We start from the raw sequence: 18,951 nt of genomic DNA, 5'->3' as shown, positions 1-18,951 counted from the left end.
GGAAAAATCTATGTGTAAAATCAGTGGATGCTGAAAGTCGGAGCGTGACTGGGGCTGGGCAGAGCCCAGGAATGGCCTGAGGGCTGGAAAAGGACCTGGAATGGGGTTGGGAGAGAGGGAATGGGATGGATTGGGCTGGAAATGGGGTTTGGATTGGGATTGGAGTGGGAATTTGGGGGGAAATCCATGGGGATGCTGAAAATTGGAGTGTGACTTGGGCTGGGCAGAGCCCAGGAATGTTCTGTCCCGAGGGCAAGAAAATCATGGAAGAAAGGATGGGAACTGGAATGGGGCTGGGAGAGAGGGAAGGGATGGATTCACCTGGAAATGGGGTTTGGATTGGGATTGGAGTGGGATTGGAGTGGGATTGGGTTGGGAATTTGGGGGAAAATCCATGGGGATGTTGAAAATTGGAGTGTGACTGGGATTGGGCAGAGCCCAGGAGTGTCCTGAGGCAGGAAAAGTCATGGAAGAAGGGATGGAATGGGATTGGGAGAGAGGGAAGGGATGGATTGGTCTGGAAATGGGGTTTGGATTGGGGTTAGTTTGGAATTTTGGGGGGAAAAATCCTTGGGGATGCTGAAAATTGGAGTGTGACTGGGGCTGGGCAGAACCCAGGAGTGTCCTGAGGCAGGAAAAGGACCTGGAATGGGGTTGGGAGAGAGGGAAGGGATGGATTGGGCTGGAAATGGGGTTTGGATTGGGATTTGGGGGGAAAATCCATGTGTAAAATCAGTGCACGCTGAAAACTGAGCTCTGCTAAGGAACAGGCTGAGGAAACTGGCAAATTCCCTATTTCCAACATCCAGCTGGAGTCAGAATTCCCCAGATTTGGGGTGGATTTGGGATGGAATTTTTTCCCCCCTGCCGTGTGATTCCCAGAGCTTTTCCAATCCCTTTTTTCCCTGGTTTTAACCATTCCCGGGATGAAGGGGGCAGCAGATTCCCTAAACCCAGCGGCAGGATTCCTTCATCCCTGCCGCTTCCATCGGCTGGGATTTGTCACGGTTTGTCCTCAGCCGACCCGGGCTGGGAGACAATGACACGTTCCTTCCTCCTGTGCCTCATTCCAGCCGGGAATTGCTCCTGCAGCTTCTCCCGGGATAGCTTTGTCCCCCTGCAGCTTCTCCCGGGATATTTTGTCCCTCTAGAGGTTCTCCCGGGATGTCTTTGTCCCTCTAGAGCTTCTCCCGGGATATCTTTGTCCCCCTGGAGCTTCTCCCGGGATATTTTTGGTCTCCCTGGAGCTTCTCCCGGGATATTTTGTCCCCCTGGAGCTTCTCCCGGGATATCTGTGTCTCCCTGGAGCTTCTCCCGGGATATTTTTGGTCTCCCTGGAGCTTCTCCCGGGATATCTTTGTCCCTCTAGAGCTTCTCCCGGGATATCTTTGTCCCCCCTGGAGCTTCTCCCGGGATAGCTTTGTCTCCCCTGGAGCTTCTCCCGGGATATTTTGTCCCCCTGGAGTTTCTCCCGGGATATTTTTGGTCCCCCTGGAGTTTCTCCCGGGATATTTTGTCCCCTGCTGTCCCTGAGCTGGCAGGTGGCTCTGCTGAGGGTCAGGATGGTGATTGAATTCCCAGAGTTTGGCTTCTTCCCGGAGAATTCCTGGAATTGGGAAAAATCCCATCCATGGAAAGGGAAAATTCCCATTATCCCAGGTTATCCCAGATTTTCCCAGGTTATCCCAGATTATCCCAGATTATCCCAGATTATCCCAGATTATCCCAGATTTTCCTTGGGACATTTCCAGGGATCTCAGAGGCTCCTCTGGGAATTCCATCCCAGCTCCTCACCACCCTCCCAGCCAGGAATTCCTTCCCCAAATCCTTCCCAAAATCCCATTTATTCCCTTTAATCCCTTCCCAATGAAAGGTGGATTCCAGAATGGGAGGAATTGGAATTGGGATTTCCAGGAATTCTGCCTGGAATTGGAATAAATTCAGCTTTTCCTGGGGTTGGGAGGATGGAGTTTGGCCCTGAAGCTGGAATGACCTCGGGAGGAAAAATTTGGGAAAAGCTGGGAGGAATGTTGGATGGAAATGGGTGGAGTTGGGCATTGAGGCCTGGAATTTGTAATCCTAATTAAACAGAATTTTTAATCCTAATTGACCAGATTTTTTAATCCTAATTAAACAGAATTTTCAATCCTAATTAACCAGAATTTTTAATCCTAATTGACCAGAATTTTTAATCCTAATTAACCAGAATTTTCAATCCTAATTAACCGGATTTTTTAATCCTAATTAATCCAGAATTCAACTGGAATTGGTGAGCAGGAGAATCCCAGAGGAAAATCCATAGGAAGGAGAAACTGCTAGGGAAAGACTTGCTGGAAAATCCAATAGGAATGCACTGAATAAATGGGAATATTCCTTCTGAGATAAATGGGAATATTCCTTTTGATAAATGGGAATATTCCTCCTGAATAAATGGGAATATTCCTTTTGATAAATGGGAATATTCCTCCTGAGAAATGGGAATATTCCTTTTGATATAAATGGGAATATTCCTTTTGAGAAATGGGAATATTCCTTTTGATAAATGGGAATATTCCTTCTGAGAAATGGGAATATTCCTTTTGAGAAATGGGAATATTCCTTTTGATAAATGGGAATATTCCTCCTGAATAAATGGGAATATTCCTTCTGATATAAATGGGAATATTCCTTCTGATAAATAGGAATATTCCTCCTGAGAAATGGGAATATTCCTTCTGAGAAATGGGAATATTCCTTCCAAAATTCCCTTTGGGAATTCTTTCTGCACCCATCAACTTCTCCCAGATTTCTTTGAAAAACTATTTATTTGCAATTTCTCTGACTGTAGATTTGAACTCCCAGAGCCAAAAGCTGCAGAGGATCCGCCAGGGAATATTTTGGAAAATATTTGGGAAATGCTGACAACTTCCCAAAGTGCTGCTGCCTCCCCAAAACTGGGTCAGGAGACTCAAGTTTGGGTTCCTTTCAGAAATTTAAAACCTCCTCGATTTCCTGTTGTTTTCCCCACTTAAAGCAAAGAATAAAGAGAATTTTTGGGATGAATTCCAAGCCTGGATGGACAAGGTGAATAAAATTAAAATCCTAAATCCTCTGCCTGGGGAGAAGATAAAAATCCCCAGTGGTGTCAGGATGAGGTGGGATTGATCCAGTTCAGGATTTTTTGGGAATTCTTCCACCCAGGGTTTGTTATTTTTCCCTGAGGAATTATTTTTACCTCCTGGGACTCCCCTGAGTGTGGAATAAAGAGAATTTTTGGGATAAATTCAAAGCCTGGATGGACAGGATGACCTTAAAATCCTAAATCCTCTGCCTGGGGAGATGATAAAAATTCCCAGTGGTGTCAGGATGAGCTGGGATTGATCCAATTCAGGGTTTTTTGGGGAATTCTTCCACCCAGGGTTTGTCATTTTTCCCTGAGGAATTATTTTGACTTCCTGGGACTCCCCTGAGTGTGGAATAAAGAGAATTTTTGGGATGAATTCCAAGCCTGGATGGACAAGATGAATAAAATTAAAATCCTAAATCCTCTGCTTGGGGAGAAGATAAAAATTCCCTGTGGTGTCAGGATGAGGTGGGATTGATCCAATTCAGGGATTTTTTGGGAATTCTTCCATCCAGGGTTTGTAATTTTTCCCTGAGGAATTATTTTTATCCCTGAGTGTGGAATAACTGCAGGATGAGCTGAGTTGAATTCCTTGCTTTTTTTTGGGGGAATCTCCAGCAGCTGGAACAGCTGGAATTGCAGGAATCCAGAGGTGGGAATTCCAGGAATTTTCTGCCAGAAAAATCCCTGGAATCGCAGGAATTCCGGTTGGAAGTCCAGGATTTTCTGCCAGAAAAACCTGGAATTGCAGGAATTCCAGTGGGAATTCCAGAATTCTGTGCCAGAAAAACCTGGAATTGCAGGAATTTTGGTGGGAATTCCAGGATTCTGTGCCAGAAAAACACTGGAATTGTAGGAATTCTGGTGGGAATTCCAGGAATTTTTTCCAGAAAACCCCAGAATTGCAGGAATTCCGGTGGGAATTCCAGGAATTTTTTCCAGAAAAACCCTGGAATTGTAGGAATTCTGGTGGGAATTCCAGGATTTTCTGCCAGGAAACCCCTGGAATTGCAGGAATTCCGGTGGGAATTCCAGGATTCTGTGCCAGAAAACCACTGGAATTGTAGGAATTCCGGTGGGAATTCCAGGATTTTCTGCCAGAAAAACCTGGAATTGCAGGAATTCTGGTGGGAATTCCAGGAATTTTTTCCAGAAAAACCCTGGAATTGCAGGAATTCTGATGGGAATTCCAGGATTTTCTGCCAGGAAACCCTGGAATTGCAGGAATTCCGGTGGGAATTCCAGGAATTTTTTCCAGAAAACCCTGGAATTGCAGGAATTCATCCCTGGGAATCCAACCAACTGCTCTTCCACCCCTGGGAGTCACAACACCTCCCAGCAGTTCTCCTCCACAAGCTAAAAAACCCTAAAATTCAGGCAACATCCTCAAACCTCCTTTTTTTGGGGATTTCTCCTTTTTTTGGGGGGAATTTCTCCTTTTTGGGGAGGAATTTCTCCCTATTTTTGGAAATTTCTTCTTTTTTTGGGGGGGAATTTCTCCTTTTTTAAAATTTCTCCGCTTTGGGGGAATTTCTCATTTTTTGGGGGGAATTTCTCCTTTTTTGGGGGGAATTTCTCCTTTTTTTTAAATTTCTCCTTTTTTAAATTTCTCCCTTTTGGGGGGAATTTCTCCCTTTTTTTGTGGGGAATTTCTCCTTTTTTGGGGGAAAATTTCTTTTTGGGGGGGGAATTTCTCCTTTTTTTTGGGAATTTCTCCTTTTTTAAAATTTCTCCTTTTTTTAATTTCTCCTTTTTTTGGGAATTTCTCTTTTTTTTTTTTTTAATTTCTCCTTTTTGGGGTGGAAATCTCTCCCTTTTTTTGGGAATTTCTCCTTATTTGGGGGCAATTTCACCTTTTTTGGGTGAAAATCTCTCCTTTTTTTTAGGGAATTTCTCTTTTTTTTTTGAGAATTTCTCCTTTTCCCCCGTTTTTCCCCTCCTGCCGGCCCGGGAGGAGCGCTGATCTCACGGGGAGGGGTTTGCTCCTCTAAAAATCCCTCAAATCGCGCAGGAAGCTGCAGCTCTCCAGCACTTCTCTCCGCCTGCAGGAGGATTTTTTATTTTGCATTTTGCATTTTTCCCTTCCCTGCAGGCAGAGCTGCATGAAGCACGACGGGCTTGAGCTTCCCAGCCGCCGATAATTGAGGTAAATTCGGATTTTTTGGGGTTTTATCGCTGCAAAAACCGGCTGGTTGGGCGATTAGGACATTTTAAACTCCTCGTTTCGGGTGGAAAGTTTCATTTCCCTTCTCCTCCCTGAACTTCTTTCTCTCTGTTTTCACTTCTCTCCCATCGTGATAAAAACCAGACTGGGAAATAGCAAAAAAATACTGATTTTTCCTAATTTCTGTCCTCCGAGGGGGGATTTGGGATGGCAGAGATTTTTTTTAAAGCTTTTTTTTTTAAAGTTCTCCTGGCCGAGTTGAGGATTTTTCTCCTTTTTCCTCTCAGCCATTCCCGGCTGGAAGAAAAGCAAAAACTTCCAGCAAGTCCAGGCTGTGCTCGAGCCGAAATATTATTAAAATATCCTGAATTTTGGAGAGAATTTTGGGGCAGAAAACTGCGGAGTTGGGTAAATATCACCAGGGTGAACCGAGCTCTCCTCTCGGGATAATTCCCATTTTATTAAGGGAAAAAACTCGAGTTCTCCTCTCGGGATAATTCCCATTTTATTTAGGGAAAAACTCGAGTTTTTCCTATTATATTTAGGGGAAAACTTGACTTCTCCTCTCGGGATAATTCCCATTTTATTTAGGGAAAAAACTCGAGTTCTCCTCTGGGGATAATTCCCATTTTATTTAGGGAAAAACTCGAGTTTTTCCTATTTTATTTAGAGATAAACTTGACTTCTCCTCTGGGGATAATTCCCATTTTATTTAGGGAAAAACTCGAGTTCTCCTCTCCGGATAATTCCCATTTTATTTAGGGAAAAACTCGAGTTTTTCCTATTATATTTAGGGAAAAACTTGACTTCTCCTCTCGGGATAATTCCCATTTTATTTAGGGGAAAAACTCGAGTTCTCCTCTCGGGATAATTCCCATTTTATTGAGGGAAAAACTCGAGTTTTTCCTATTATATTTAGAGAAAAACTCGACTTCTCCTCTCGAGATAATTCCCATTTTTTTTAGGGAAAACCTCCAAGGCAGATGTTTGGCTGGAAGTGCAAAACATGTCATTAATTAAGGATTTTTTTTCTGCTTTCACCGCTTGGCATTCGCAGCCTCTCTGAGTCCAAAAGCAGCTTTTCCAAGGTGTTTCATCCTGGTGGATTTTTTGGGATCATTCCGGGATGTCCACCTGGAAAATTTCCCTGGAGAAACGTGGGATGTTCACAAATTATTCCTATTTCCTTCCCCATGAGGTTTTGGTGGGAATTAAACAGATTCTGCCCAGTGGAGATGAAAAAAAAAATCCCAAATCTGAGATAATTTAGAATTTTAGAGAGGAAAATCCAGGTTTGGATAGCTGGGAAAAGAATTGATCATCTCGTCAAGGTGATAAATTTTTAATTTATCAGTGTAAATATCAGCAGTGCTTTGAGGTTTTCCCCGAATTCAGGCTGAAAATGGAATAAATCCTGAATAAATTCAGGATTTAAGCTCCTCCTCGCCAGGTCTGAGCCACCCAGGGTGGAGGAATTTCCTCGGCTGGGAGGTAGGAAGCTGCTAAAAAAAAAAATAAAAAAAACACATTAAATGAAATAAAAGAGTGAATTGCTTGGAATAGCCAAAAATATTGGGGAGAAAACACACCTGGGAGGGAATTTCCGTGGAGGATGTTGGGAGTCATCCCCAAAAAATGGGTTTTTAATGGGAATTTTGATATTTAATTTGGGTGGTGTTGAGGCTCAGAATGCTCCTGGTGCAGAGAGGAGAATTTTAGGGGGAAAAAACTAAAATCCCCCCAAAAAAATGGGGTTTTTAATGGGAATTTTCATATTTAAATATTTAATATTTAAATTTTAAATAATTAAATATAAAAATGTTTAATATTTAAATATTTATTTGTTGAGGCTCAGAATCCTCCGGGTGCAGAGAGGAGAATTTTAGGGGAAAAAACTAAAATCCCCCCAAAAAAATGGGGTTTTAATGGGAATTTAAATATTTAAATATTTAATATTTAAATTTTAATAATTAAATATTAAAATGTTTAATATTTAAATATTTATTTGTTGGGGCTCAGAATCCTCCTGGTGCAAAGAGGAGAATTTTAGGGGAAAAAACTCCTAAAAAAAAAACTCCAGGGAAGTTTTAACATCTTGGAAAAACCCTCAGGATTGAGGAATTCTGCTGATTTGGACAATTTGGACAATGGCTCTGCCTCTGCAGGGTGATTTCATGGAAAATCCATGGTTTTTCCTGGAAATTCTCTCCTTTCCCAGGCTGAGACCCCAAAATGCTTTCCTAGCAAAGAGCTCTGTGGGGTTTTTTTATCCATAATTTGACCCAAAATCTTTGGGATAATCCCCACTGGGATAATTCCCATTGAGATAATTCCCATTTCCAGGCCCAGGATAATTCCCAGTTTAATTTTCAGAGCCATTTTTGGACACTTTCTGCCCCATATTTTCCATTTTTTCCCCATTTATTCCCCATAAATCCCATTGGGATAATTCCCACTGGGATAATTCCCATTGGGATAATTCCTATTGGGATAATTCCCATTTCCAGGCCCAGTTTCATTCCCAGTTTAATTTTCAGAGCCATTTTTGGACACTTTCTATCCCATATTTTCCATTTTTTCCCCATTTATTCCCCATAAATCCCACTGGGATAATTCCTATTGAGATAATTCCCATTTCCAGGCCCAGTTTCATTCCCAGCTGCTTTTCAAAGCCATTTTTGGACACTTTCTATCCCATATTTTCCATTTTTTCCCCATAAAAACATCATCAGAGGAAGTTCTCTCCTTTCCCAGGCTGAGACCCCAAAATGCTTTCCTAGCAAAGAGCTCTGTGGGGTTTTTTTATCCATAATTGGACCCAAAATCTTTGGGATAATTCCCACTGGGATAATTCCCATTGGGGTAAATCCCATTTCCAGGCCCAGGATAATTCTCAGGTGATTTTTCAGAGTCATTTTTGGACACTTTCTATCCCATATTTTCCATTTTTCCCCATTTATTCCCCATAAATCCCATTGGGATAATTCCTATTGGGATAATTCCCATTTCCAGGCCCAGTTTCATTCCCAGGTGCTTTTCAGAGCCATTTTTGGACACTTTCTGCCCCATATTTTCCATTTTTTCCCCACAAAATCCCCATCAGAGGAAGTTCTCTCCTTTCCCAGGCTGAGACCCCAAAATGCTTTCCCAGCAAAGAGCTCTGTGGGGTTTTTTTATCCAAAATTTGACCCAAAATCTTTGGGATAATTCCCACTGGGATAATTCCCACTGGGATAAATCCCATTTCCAGGCCCAGGATAATTCCCAGCTGTTTTTCAAAGCCATTTTTGGACACTTTGTATCCCATATTTTCCATTTTTCCCCATTTATTCCCCATAAAAGTACAACTGGGATAATTCCCATTGAGATAATTCCCATTTCCAGGCCCAGGATAATTCCCAGTTTAATTTTCAGAGCCATTTTTGGACACTTTCTGCCCCATATTTTCCATTTTTTCCCCATTTATTCCCCATAAATCCCACTGGGATAATTCCCATTGAGATAATTCCCATTTCCAGGCCCAGTTTCATTCCCAGTTTAATTTTCAGAGCCATTTTTGGACACTTTCTATCCCATATTTTCCATTTATTCCCCATAAATCCCACTGGGATAATTCCCACTGGGATAATTCCCATTTCCAGGCCCAGGATAATTCCCAGTTTAATTTTCAGAGCCATTTTTGGACACTTTCTATCCCATATTTTCCATTTTTTCCCCAGAAAAACATCATCAGAGGAAATTCTCTCCTTTCCCAGGCTGAGACCCCAAAATGCTTTCCCAGCAAAGAGCTCTGTGGGGTTTTTTAATCCATAATTTGACCCAAAATCTTTGGGATAATTCCTATTGGGATAATTCCTATTGGGATAATTCCCATTTCCAGGCCCAGTTTAATTCCCAGTTTAATTTTCAGAGCCATTTTTGGACACTTTCTGCCCCATATTTTCCATTTTTTCCCCATTTATTCCCCATAAATCCCACTGGGATAATTCCCACTGGGATAATTCCCATTTCCAGGCCCAGTTTCATTCCCAGTTTAATTTTCAGAGCCATTTTTGGACACTTTCTATCCCATATTTTCCATTTTTTCCCCATAAAAACATCATCAGAGGAAGTTTTTTCCCAGGCTGAGACCCCAAAATGCTTTCCCAGCAAAGAGCTCTGTGGTGTTTTTTATCCATAATTTGACCCAAAATCTTTGGGATAATTCCCATTGGGATAATTCCCATTGGGATAATTCCCATTTCCAGACCCAGTTTAATTCCCAGCTGCTTTTCAGAGCCATTTTTGGATACTTTCTATCCCATATTTTCCATTTTTTCCCCATTTATTCCCCATAAATCCCACTGGGATAATTCCCATTGAGATAATTCCCATTTCCAGGCCCAGGATAATTCCCAGTTTAATTTTCAGAGCCATTTTTGGACACTTTCTATCCCATATTTTCCATTTTTTCCCCACAAAAAACATCATCAGAGGAAATTCTCTCCTTTCCCAGGCTGAGACCCCAAAATGCTTTCCCAGCAAGGAGCTCTGTGGGATTTTTTATCCATAATTTGACCCAAAATCTTTGGGATAATTCCCACTGGGATAATTCCTATTGGGATAATTCCCATTTCCAGGCCCAGGATAATTCCCACGTGATTTTCAGAACCATTTTTGGACACTTTGTATCCCATATTTTCCACTTTTTCCCCATTTATTCCCCATAAATCCCACTGGGATAATTCCCATTGAGATAATTCCCATTTCCAGGCCCAGGATAATTCTCAGGTGATTTTCAGAACCATTTTTGGACACTTTCTATTCCATATTTTCCATTTTTTCCCCATTTATTCCCCATAAATCCCACTGGGATAATTCCCACTGGGATAATTCCCATTTCCAGGCCCAGTTTCATTCCCAGTTTAATTTTCAGAGCCATTTTTGGACACTTTCTATCCCATATTTTCCATTTTTTCCCCACAAAATCCCCATCAGAGGAGGAAAAGTACAGCTGGGAATCCACAGTGGATCTGCTGGGAGTTTGTTATTCCAAGGGAGATTTCCCAGGAAAAACACCAGCCTGGGTTGGAGTCCCTCTGGCCCCAGGGGGGATTAGGGAGCTTTAATTAAGGCAGAGTTAATTAAGGCAGCGTTAATTAAGGCAGAGGGTGAGGGATGATTTCCTCCTGCTTGGAGGTGTGCAGATCCACCTGGAAAGCTGCAAATTACTTGGGAAATTTGGGAAATTATTGGGGAAATTTGGGAAATTATTGGGGAAATTTGGGAAATTATTGGGGAAATTTGGGAAATTATTGGGGGAAATTATTGGGGAAATTTGGGGAATTATTTGGGAAATCTGGGGAATTATTTGGGAAATCTGGGAAATTATTTGGGAAATTATTTGGGAAATTATTTGGGAAATTATTTGGGAAATTATTGGGGAAATTTGGGAAATTATTTGAGAAATCTGGGAAATTATTTGGGAAATCTGAGAAATTATTTGGGAAACTTGGGAAATTACTGGGGAAATTTGGGAAATTGTTTGGGAAATTATTGGGGAAATTATTTGGGAAATTACTGGGGAAATTTGGGAAATTAATTATTTGGGAAATTATTTGGGAAATTATTTGGGAAATTTGGGAAATTACTGGGGAAATTGTCTGGGAAATTATTTGGGAAGTTTGGGAAATTATTTGGGAAATTTGGGAACTTATTGGGGAAATTACCAGGGAATTATTTGGGAAATTGTTTGGGAAATCTGGGAAATTATTTGGGAAATTTGGGAAGTTATCTGCCTCGGAACGGAGAGACCAAAACATTTTTCTGACATCACCCAGAAATCCAGAGGTTTGGAGGTGTGAGGGGAGGAATTATCCCAAAAAAAAAAGGGAAAATCCAACCCAAACTGGAGGCTGGATTTATTCCCAGGGAGCTCAGCACGTGCTGATGTGGTTTTGAGGGAATATTTTCCATTTTAAGTTGTGTTTCTGTGGGATTTCTGGTGCCCCAGAAATGTGGGATTGTAGGGAAATCTGCCTGGGGCTGGGAGAGAGGTTTGGGCTGGAAAATCCCTGCTGGGGTGGAAGGGAAAATTCCCTTGGATGTTGGGGTTTCCATGGATTTTGGGGTTTCCATGGATTTTGGGGTTTCTTTGGATATTGTTTCCATGGATATTGGGGTTTCCATGGATATTGGGGTTTCCATGGATGTTGGGGTTTCCATGGATTTTGGGGTTTCCATGGATTTTGGGGTTTCCATGGATGTTGGGGTTTCCATGGATGTTGGGGTTTCCTTGGATATTGTTTCCATGGATGTTGGGGTTTCCTTGGATATTGGGGTTTCCATGGATTTTGGGGTTTCCATGGGTGTTGGGGTTTCCATGGATGTTGGGGTTTCCATGGATATTGTTTCCATGGATTTTGGGGTTTCCATGGATTTTGGGGTTTCCTTGGATATTGTTTCCATGGATTTTGGGGTTTCCATGGATTTTGGGGATTCCATGGATGTTGGGGTTTCCATGGATGTTGGGGTTTCCATGGATGTTGGAGTTTCCATGGATATCGGGGTTTCTTGGATATCACCTGGGAGGTGAGGAGGGAGATTTGGGGAGGATAAATCCAGGTTTTTGTGGAGTGAAGGAGGTGCTGAGCAGTTTGCTCTGCTGGTTTATCAGAGAAAAATTCCTGGTGGGAATTCCAGGAAAAATTCCTGGTGGGAATTCCAAACTGCTGGGCAGTTTGCTCTGCTGGTTTATCAGAGAAAAATTCCTGGTGGGAATTCCAAACTGCTGGGCAGTTTGCTCTGCTGGTTTATCAGAGAAAAATTCCTGGTGGGAATTCCAAACTGCTGGGCAGTTTGCTCTGCTGGTTTATCAGAGAAAAAATTCCTGGTGGGAATTCCAGGAAAAATTCCTGGTGGGAATTCCAAACTGCTGGGCAGTTAGCTCTGCTGGTTTATCAGAGAAAAATTCCTGGTGGGAATTCCAGGAAAAGTTCCAGCCATGGATCAGGGTGTTGTTCCCTGGGAAAATCCCTGTGTCCTTGCAAATTGGAGAGTTTTGTCCTTATAAATATCAATATATCCTTATAAATATATCACTCTGGAGATAAATGTCTCCATATTGAGATGATGAAGAGTTTTCCTGCTATGTTCCCAGATTTCTAAAGCAGGATTTTCCTCTGTAATGCTCTAAGTTCTTGGATGATTTAACCCAACTCTTAATATTATATATATATAAAATATAATATTATTTAAGATTGAACCCAACTCTTAATATAATATATAATATATATAATATAATATTATTTAAGATTGAACTCAACTCTTAATATAGTATATATATTATATATTATATAATATAATATTCTATAAGATCTAATTCAACTCTTAATATAATATATATAATAGAATAGAATATTTCACCCAATTCCTAATATACACTATATAATATTATCTAGATTTAATCAATTCTTAATATATATAATATTATATAACATTATCTAAGGTTGAACTCAACTTTAATATAATATATATAATCTATTATATAAGATTTAATCAACTTCTAATATAATATATATATATATAATATTTAGCAATTCTTATTATAAAATATGATATAGCTATAGATATATAAAATATAATATAATACAAGATTGACAACTTCTGGTAATACAATATATAATATAATAATTAACCCAACTCTTATGCTATATATATATAAGTAATATAATATATTTAACCCAACCCTTAATACAATATATATATTAATATAATATAATAAAATACAATATTTAACCCAACTCTTAATACAATATATGTATTAATATAATAAAATATTTAACCCAACCCTTAATACAATATATCTATTAATATAATATGATATAATACCATATTTAACCCAACTCTTCCTTCCCTTCCAGCACACCCCCAGCCCCTCTCCTCTCTCAGGCTGCTCCGATCTCCATCACAGGCAATGGGAAAATCCCAAATTTTTCCCTCCAACCACTTCCTCCTCCTGCTGCTGCTGTGCTGGCTGGCCTGTGCCCAGGATGACCACTGGCCCTACCTGCCTGGCTACCCCGAGCCACCCCCCCAGGTGTTCCAGCCGCCCCCCAGAGCCCCAGATGTGCCCAAAATCCAGCTGCGGCTGGCGGGGCAGAAGAGGAAGCACAACGAGGGCAGGGTGGAGGTGTTTTATGGCGGAGAGTGGGGCACAGTGTGCGACGATGACTTCTCCATCCACGCCGCGAACGTCGTGTGCCGCGAGCTGGGGTACCTGGAGGCTGTGTCCTGGCTGCCCGGGTCCAAGTACGGGAAAGGGGAAGGTAAGGGCATTGTCCAGCTCCCAAAAATCCCTAATTTTAATCTAATTGGTGATGTTGGGATGTTTCTTTCTCGGGAGCTGGGATATGTGGAGGCTGTGTCCTGGCTGCCCGGGTCCAAGTACGGGAAAGGGGAAGGTAAGGGCATTGTCCAGAGCCCAAAAATCCCTAATTTCAGTCTAATTGATGGTGTTGGGGTGTTGCTCTCTCGGGAGTTGGGATATGTGCAGGCTGTGTCCTGGCTGCCAGGGTCCAAGTACGGGAAAGGGGAAGGTAAGGGGGTTCTCCAGAGCCCAAAAATCCTTAATTTCAGTCTAATTGATGGTGTTGGGGTGTTTCTTTCTTGGGAGCTGGGGTACCTGGAGGCTGTGTCCTGGCTGCCTGGATCCAAATATGGGAAAGGGGAAGGTAAGGGGGTTCTCCAGATCCTAAAAATCCCTAATTTCTGTGTAATTGGTGGTTTTGGGGTGAGCTGGGATACACGGAGGCTGTGTCCTGGCTGCCCAGGTCCAAGTACGGGAAAGGGGAAGGTAAGGACATCCTGGGGGGCTTTTTCAGATCCCAAAAATCCCTAATTTTAATCTAATTGATGGAGTTGGGGTGTTGCTTTCTCGGGAGCTGGGATACATGGAGGCTGTGTCCTGGCTGCCCGGGTCCAAGTATGGGAAAGGGGAAGGTAAGGGGGTTCTCCAGATCCCAAAAATCCGTAAATTTAATGTAATTCATGGTGTTGGGGTGAGCTGGGATACCTGGAGGCTGTGTCCTGGCTGCCAGGGTCCAAGTATGGGTAAGGGGGTCTTGGGGGGCTTTTTCAGATCCCAATAATCCCTAATTTTAATCTAATTCATGGTGTTGGGGTGTTGCTTTCTTGGGAGCTGGGATATGTGGACACTGTGTCCTGGCTGCCCAGCTCCAAATATGGGAAAGGGGAAGGTAAGGGCATTGTTCAGAGCCCAAAAATCCCTAATTTCAGTCTAATTGATGGTGTTGGGGTGTTGCTTTCTTGGGAGTTGGGATACCTGGAGGCTGTGTCCTGGCTGCCCGGGTCCAAGTATGGGAAAGGGGAAGGTAAGAAGATCTTGGAAAAGTGTGGAGAGGATCTTTCCAGCTCCCAAAAATCCCTAATTTCAGTCTAATTCATGGTGTTGGGGTGTTGCTTTCTCGGGATTTGGGATATGTGCAGGCTGTGTCCTGGCTGCCCAGATCCAAGTATGGGAAAGGGGAAGGTAAGGGCATTGTCCACATCCCAAAAATCCCTAATTCTAATCTAATTCATGGTGTTGGGGTGTTGCTTTCTCGGGAGCTGGGATATATGGACGCTGTGTCCTGGCTGCCTGGATCCAAGTACGGGAAAGAGGAAGGTAAGGGCATTGTTCAGAGCTCAAAAGTCCCTATTGATTCTAATCTAATTGATTCAGTCTAATTGATGGCGTTGGGGTGAGCTGGGATACCTGGAGGCTGTGTCCTGGCTGCCTGGATCAAAATATGGGAAAGGGGAAGGTAAGGGGATTTTCCAGCTCCCAAAAATCTGTAAATTTAATCTAATTGGTGGTGTTGGGGTGTTGCTTTCTCGGGAGCTGGGATACCTGGAGGTTGGCTGGATCCAAGTATGGGAAAGCAGAAGGTAAGAGCATCTTGGGGATCCCAATAATCCCAATAAGTTCAGTCTAATTCATGGTGTTGGGGTGTTTCTTTCTTGGGAGCTGGGATATGTGCAGGCTGTGTCCTGGCTGCCCAGCTCCAAGTATGGGAAAGGGGAAGGTAAGGGGATTTTCCAGCTCCCAAAAATCCCTAATTTCGGTTTAATTCATGGTGTTGGGGTGTTGCTTTCTCGGGAGCTGGGATATGTGGAGTCCTGGCTGCCTGGATCAAAATACGGGAAAGGGGAAGGTAAGGGGATTTTCCAGCTCCCAAAAATCCCTAATTTTAACCTACCTGATGGTGTTGAAGTGTTTCTTTCTCAAGAGCTGCGATACAAGAGCAGCTTTCCCAGCTCCAAGTATGGAATATAATAAAAGAGGATCAGCTGTGTTTTTCTTGCCGTTCCAGGGAAGATCTGGCTGGACAACGTGCACTGCACGGGCAAGGAGAGCAGCCTGGCTGCCTGCAGCTCCAACGGCTGGGGAGTGAGCGACTGCAAGCACAGCGAGGATGTGGGAGTTGTGTGCAGTGAGAAGAGGATCCCTGGGTTCAGATTCGATAATTCCCTCATCAATCAGATCGAGGTAAATGGGGAAAATGATGTTCTGGGGGCTTGTGGGGTGGGGAAGGTTGGGAATGCTATAACTGAGAAATTTCACAATTCCCTGTATGATTAAATTGAGGTAAATGGGGAAAATGATGTTCTGGAGCTTTCTGGGGCAGGGAAGGCTGGGAATGTTATAAATTATAAATTTCATAATTCCCTGATTGATCAAATTGAGGTAAATGAGGGGAAAATGTTGCTCTGGAGTTTCCTGTGACAGGGGTGGCTGGGAATATTATAAATTACAAATTTCATAATTTCCTGATTGATCAAATTGAGGTAAATGAGGAAAAAACTCTGCTCCAAAACCTCTTGGGACAGGGATTCCTGGGAATGCCATAATTGATAAATTTATCTCATGTTTATCCCAGCTCTGGGGTTAAAAGAGAATCCCTGGGTTCAGATTTGATAATTCCCTCATTAATCAGATCGAGGTAAATGGGAAAATGATGTTCTGGAGGCTCGTGGGGCAGGGAAGGCTGGGAATGTTGTAAATCATAAATTCCACAATTCCTTTATCGATCAAATCGAGGTAAATGAGGGGAAAATGCTGCTTCCGACAGGGGTGGCTGGGAATGCTGTGAATTATAAATTTTACAATTTCCTGATTAATCAAATTGAGGTAAACAGGGAAAAACACTGTTCTGAAGGCTCCTGGGGTAGGGAAGGCTGGGAATGGTGTAACTGATAAATTTCACAATTCCCTCATCAATCAAATTGAGGTAAATGGGAAAATGCTGCTCTAGAGTCTGCTGAGACAGGGGTGGCTGGGAATGTTGTAAATCATAAATTTTACAATTTCCTGATTGATCAAATTGAGGTAAATGGGAAAAATGTTGCTCTGGAGTTTCCTGGGACAGGGGTGGCTGGGAATGTTGTAAATTACAAATTTCATAATTCCCTGATCAATCAAATTGAGGTAAATGAGGAAAAAACTCTGCTCCAAAACCACTTGGGACAGGGATTCCTGGGAATGCCATAAGTGATAAATTTATCTCATGTTTATCCCAGCTCTGGGGTTAAAAGAGAATCCCTGGGTTCAGATTTGATAATTCCCTCATTAATCAGATCGAGGTAAATGGGAAAATGATGTTCTGGAGGCTCGTGGGGCAGGGAAGGTTGGGAATGTTGTACATTATAAATTTCATAATTTCCTGATTGATCGAATTGAGGTAAATGGGAAAAATGCTGCTCTGGAGGCTCCTGTGGCAGGGTTAGCTGGGAATGTTGTGAATTTTAAATTTCACAATTCCCTGATTGATCAAATCCAGGTAAAGTAGGGAAAAATGCTGCTTCAGACAGGGATGGCTGGGAATGCTGTAAATTATAAATTTCACAATTTCCTGATCAATCAAATTGAGGTAAACAGGTAAAAATACTCCTTTGGAGCATCCTGAGGCAGGGAGTTCTGGGAATGCTATAATTGATCAATTTATCCCATATTGATCCCATCTCTGGGGTTAAAACAAACCCGTTGGGAGATGCAAAATTCAGGTTTCAATTGCAGAACATCAGATCGATCATAAGAATTTGAAAGTCTGAGGTTTATTTTATTTTATTTTTTAAATATCAATTATTCCAGTTCCACAATCGATTTTTTCCAAATGGAAATCTTTTCTTTTACTATTCCAAAGAATGAATTTAGAGAGGCAAAACATGCACAGAACCTCCAGATTTCGCTGGTCAAATGGCCAAAAGTCCTGAGTTTTCCCTCCCCTGCTGCCTCCCTGTGAATCCTGAATTTCTAGGGAAGACACAAAGCCATTTTTGGACAGTTGGGATGAGCAATGCTGGAAAAATCGTGACGAAATCCTGGAAATATTTGTGGGAATGTGGGATAAGGGCTGGGAGGGAGGAAGGGAAGTCGTGGGGTCAGCCTGAGATTTGGGGAAATGACACAACCAGAGGGTTCAGCCTCATCCCAGAGGGATTTCTGCAGGATAAAGGGTTAGGGAATGCTGGGCTGGAGGGATCTGGGGTGAGATCTTCAGAGGGGAAAAAAAAAGGGATTTTTGCCTTCAAATCTGCAGGTTGGGGAGTTTGTGCTGCTCAGGCTGCATCTCCCTTTCCCTGGATTTTTCAGTGTCTCAGTTCTGCCAGAATTTGTGGGAAAAAATGGGGTTTTTAGGGGAAAAATTGGGTTTTTATGGGAAAATTTTTTTATGGGAAAAATTGGGGTTTTTTATGGGAAAAGTTGTTTTTTATGGGAAAAATTGGGTTTTGTATGGGAAAAAAATTGGGTTTTTTATGGGAAAAATTGGGGTTTTTTATGGGAAAAATTGTTTTTTATGGGAAAAATTTGGGTTTTTATGGGAAAAATTGTTTTTTTATGGGAAAAATTCCCTGCAGGAACCATTCCCCAGAGCTGGCAGGACGTGCTGCCCATCCCAGTGTGGTTTCCAGGGCTGAATCCTTGGATTTGCTCCCGAAATGGATGAGCAGGCAGCGCTCAGCATTCCAGGGAAGGTGCAGGATGTGAGGGATTCAATTCCTTTCCTCAACCCCTCAGGTTGGGAAGTTTGTGCTGCTCAGGCTGCATCTCCCTTTCCCTGGATTTTTCAGTCTCAATTCCCAGGCTGCTCTCAGCCAGAATTTATGGGAAAAATCAGTTTTTTATGGGGAAAAATTGGGGTTTTTATGGGAAAAAATCATTTTTTATGGGAAAACTTCCCTGCAGGCACCATTCCCCAGAGCTGGCAGGACGTGCTGCCCATCCCAGCGTGGTTTCCAGGGACGAATCCTTGGATTTGCTCCCGAAATGGATGAGCAGGCAGCGCTCAGCATTCCAGGGAAGGTGCAGGATGTGAGGGATTCAATTCCTTTCCTCATCCCATCAAAGGCTCCCTTGTTGCCCCGGGAACGAGGAGGAATTTTGGGTGGGTTTGGCTCCTCTGAATCCTCAAAACACCTGGAAAAAGCTCTGCCTCAGTCTAGACTGAGGTCAGCTCAGCCCTGAGCTGCTGCAGGAATGAATCATGGAGATGTGGAGAGCTTTTCCGTGAGCTCAGCGCTGGGGATGGAGGAGTGGGGCTGGCTGGGGCAGCGGGGAGGGCTGCTGCTCTGGAGGGGGAAAATTGGGGGTTGTGGGATAATTGGGAATTGTGGGATAATCAGGAATTGTTCGGTAATTAGGAAT

At 42.6% G+C, this 18,951-nt stretch overlaps 1 protein-coding gene across 1 annotated transcript in view; it reads left to right on the top strand.

Moving 5' to 3' along the window:
• Positions 1–5,162: 5,162 nt before the first annotated feature.
• The window catches only part of LOC146423408 (lysyl oxidase homolog 2), a 62,231-nt gene continuing 48,442 nt past the window's right edge, over positions 5,163–18,951 (top strand). Inside the window, exons 1-4 of the mRNA XM_085044790.1 lie at positions 5,163–5,249; positions 13,169–13,550; positions 14,481–14,503; positions 15,620–15,795. Of these exons, the coding sequence (XP_084900916.1) occupies positions 13,222–13,550; positions 14,481–14,503; positions 15,620–15,795 (528 nt within the window). The 5' untranslated portion in view covers positions 5,163–5,249; positions 13,169–13,221. The remainder of the gene's footprint in view (positions 5,250–13,168; positions 13,551–14,480; positions 14,504–15,619; positions 15,796–18,951) is intronic.

This window comes from Lichenostomus cassidix, unplaced genomic scaffold, assembly GCF_008360975.1.
Source record: "Lichenostomus cassidix isolate B80296 unplaced genomic scaffold, HeHo_3.0 HiC_scaffold_707, whole genome shotgun sequence".
In the NCBI taxonomy this organism is placed as follows: domain Eukaryota; kingdom Metazoa; phylum Chordata; class Aves; order Passeriformes; family Meliphagidae; genus Lichenostomus; species Lichenostomus cassidix.
Note: the sequence above shows the minus strand (reverse complement) of the source record. Positions and strands in the feature narration are given on the sequence as shown.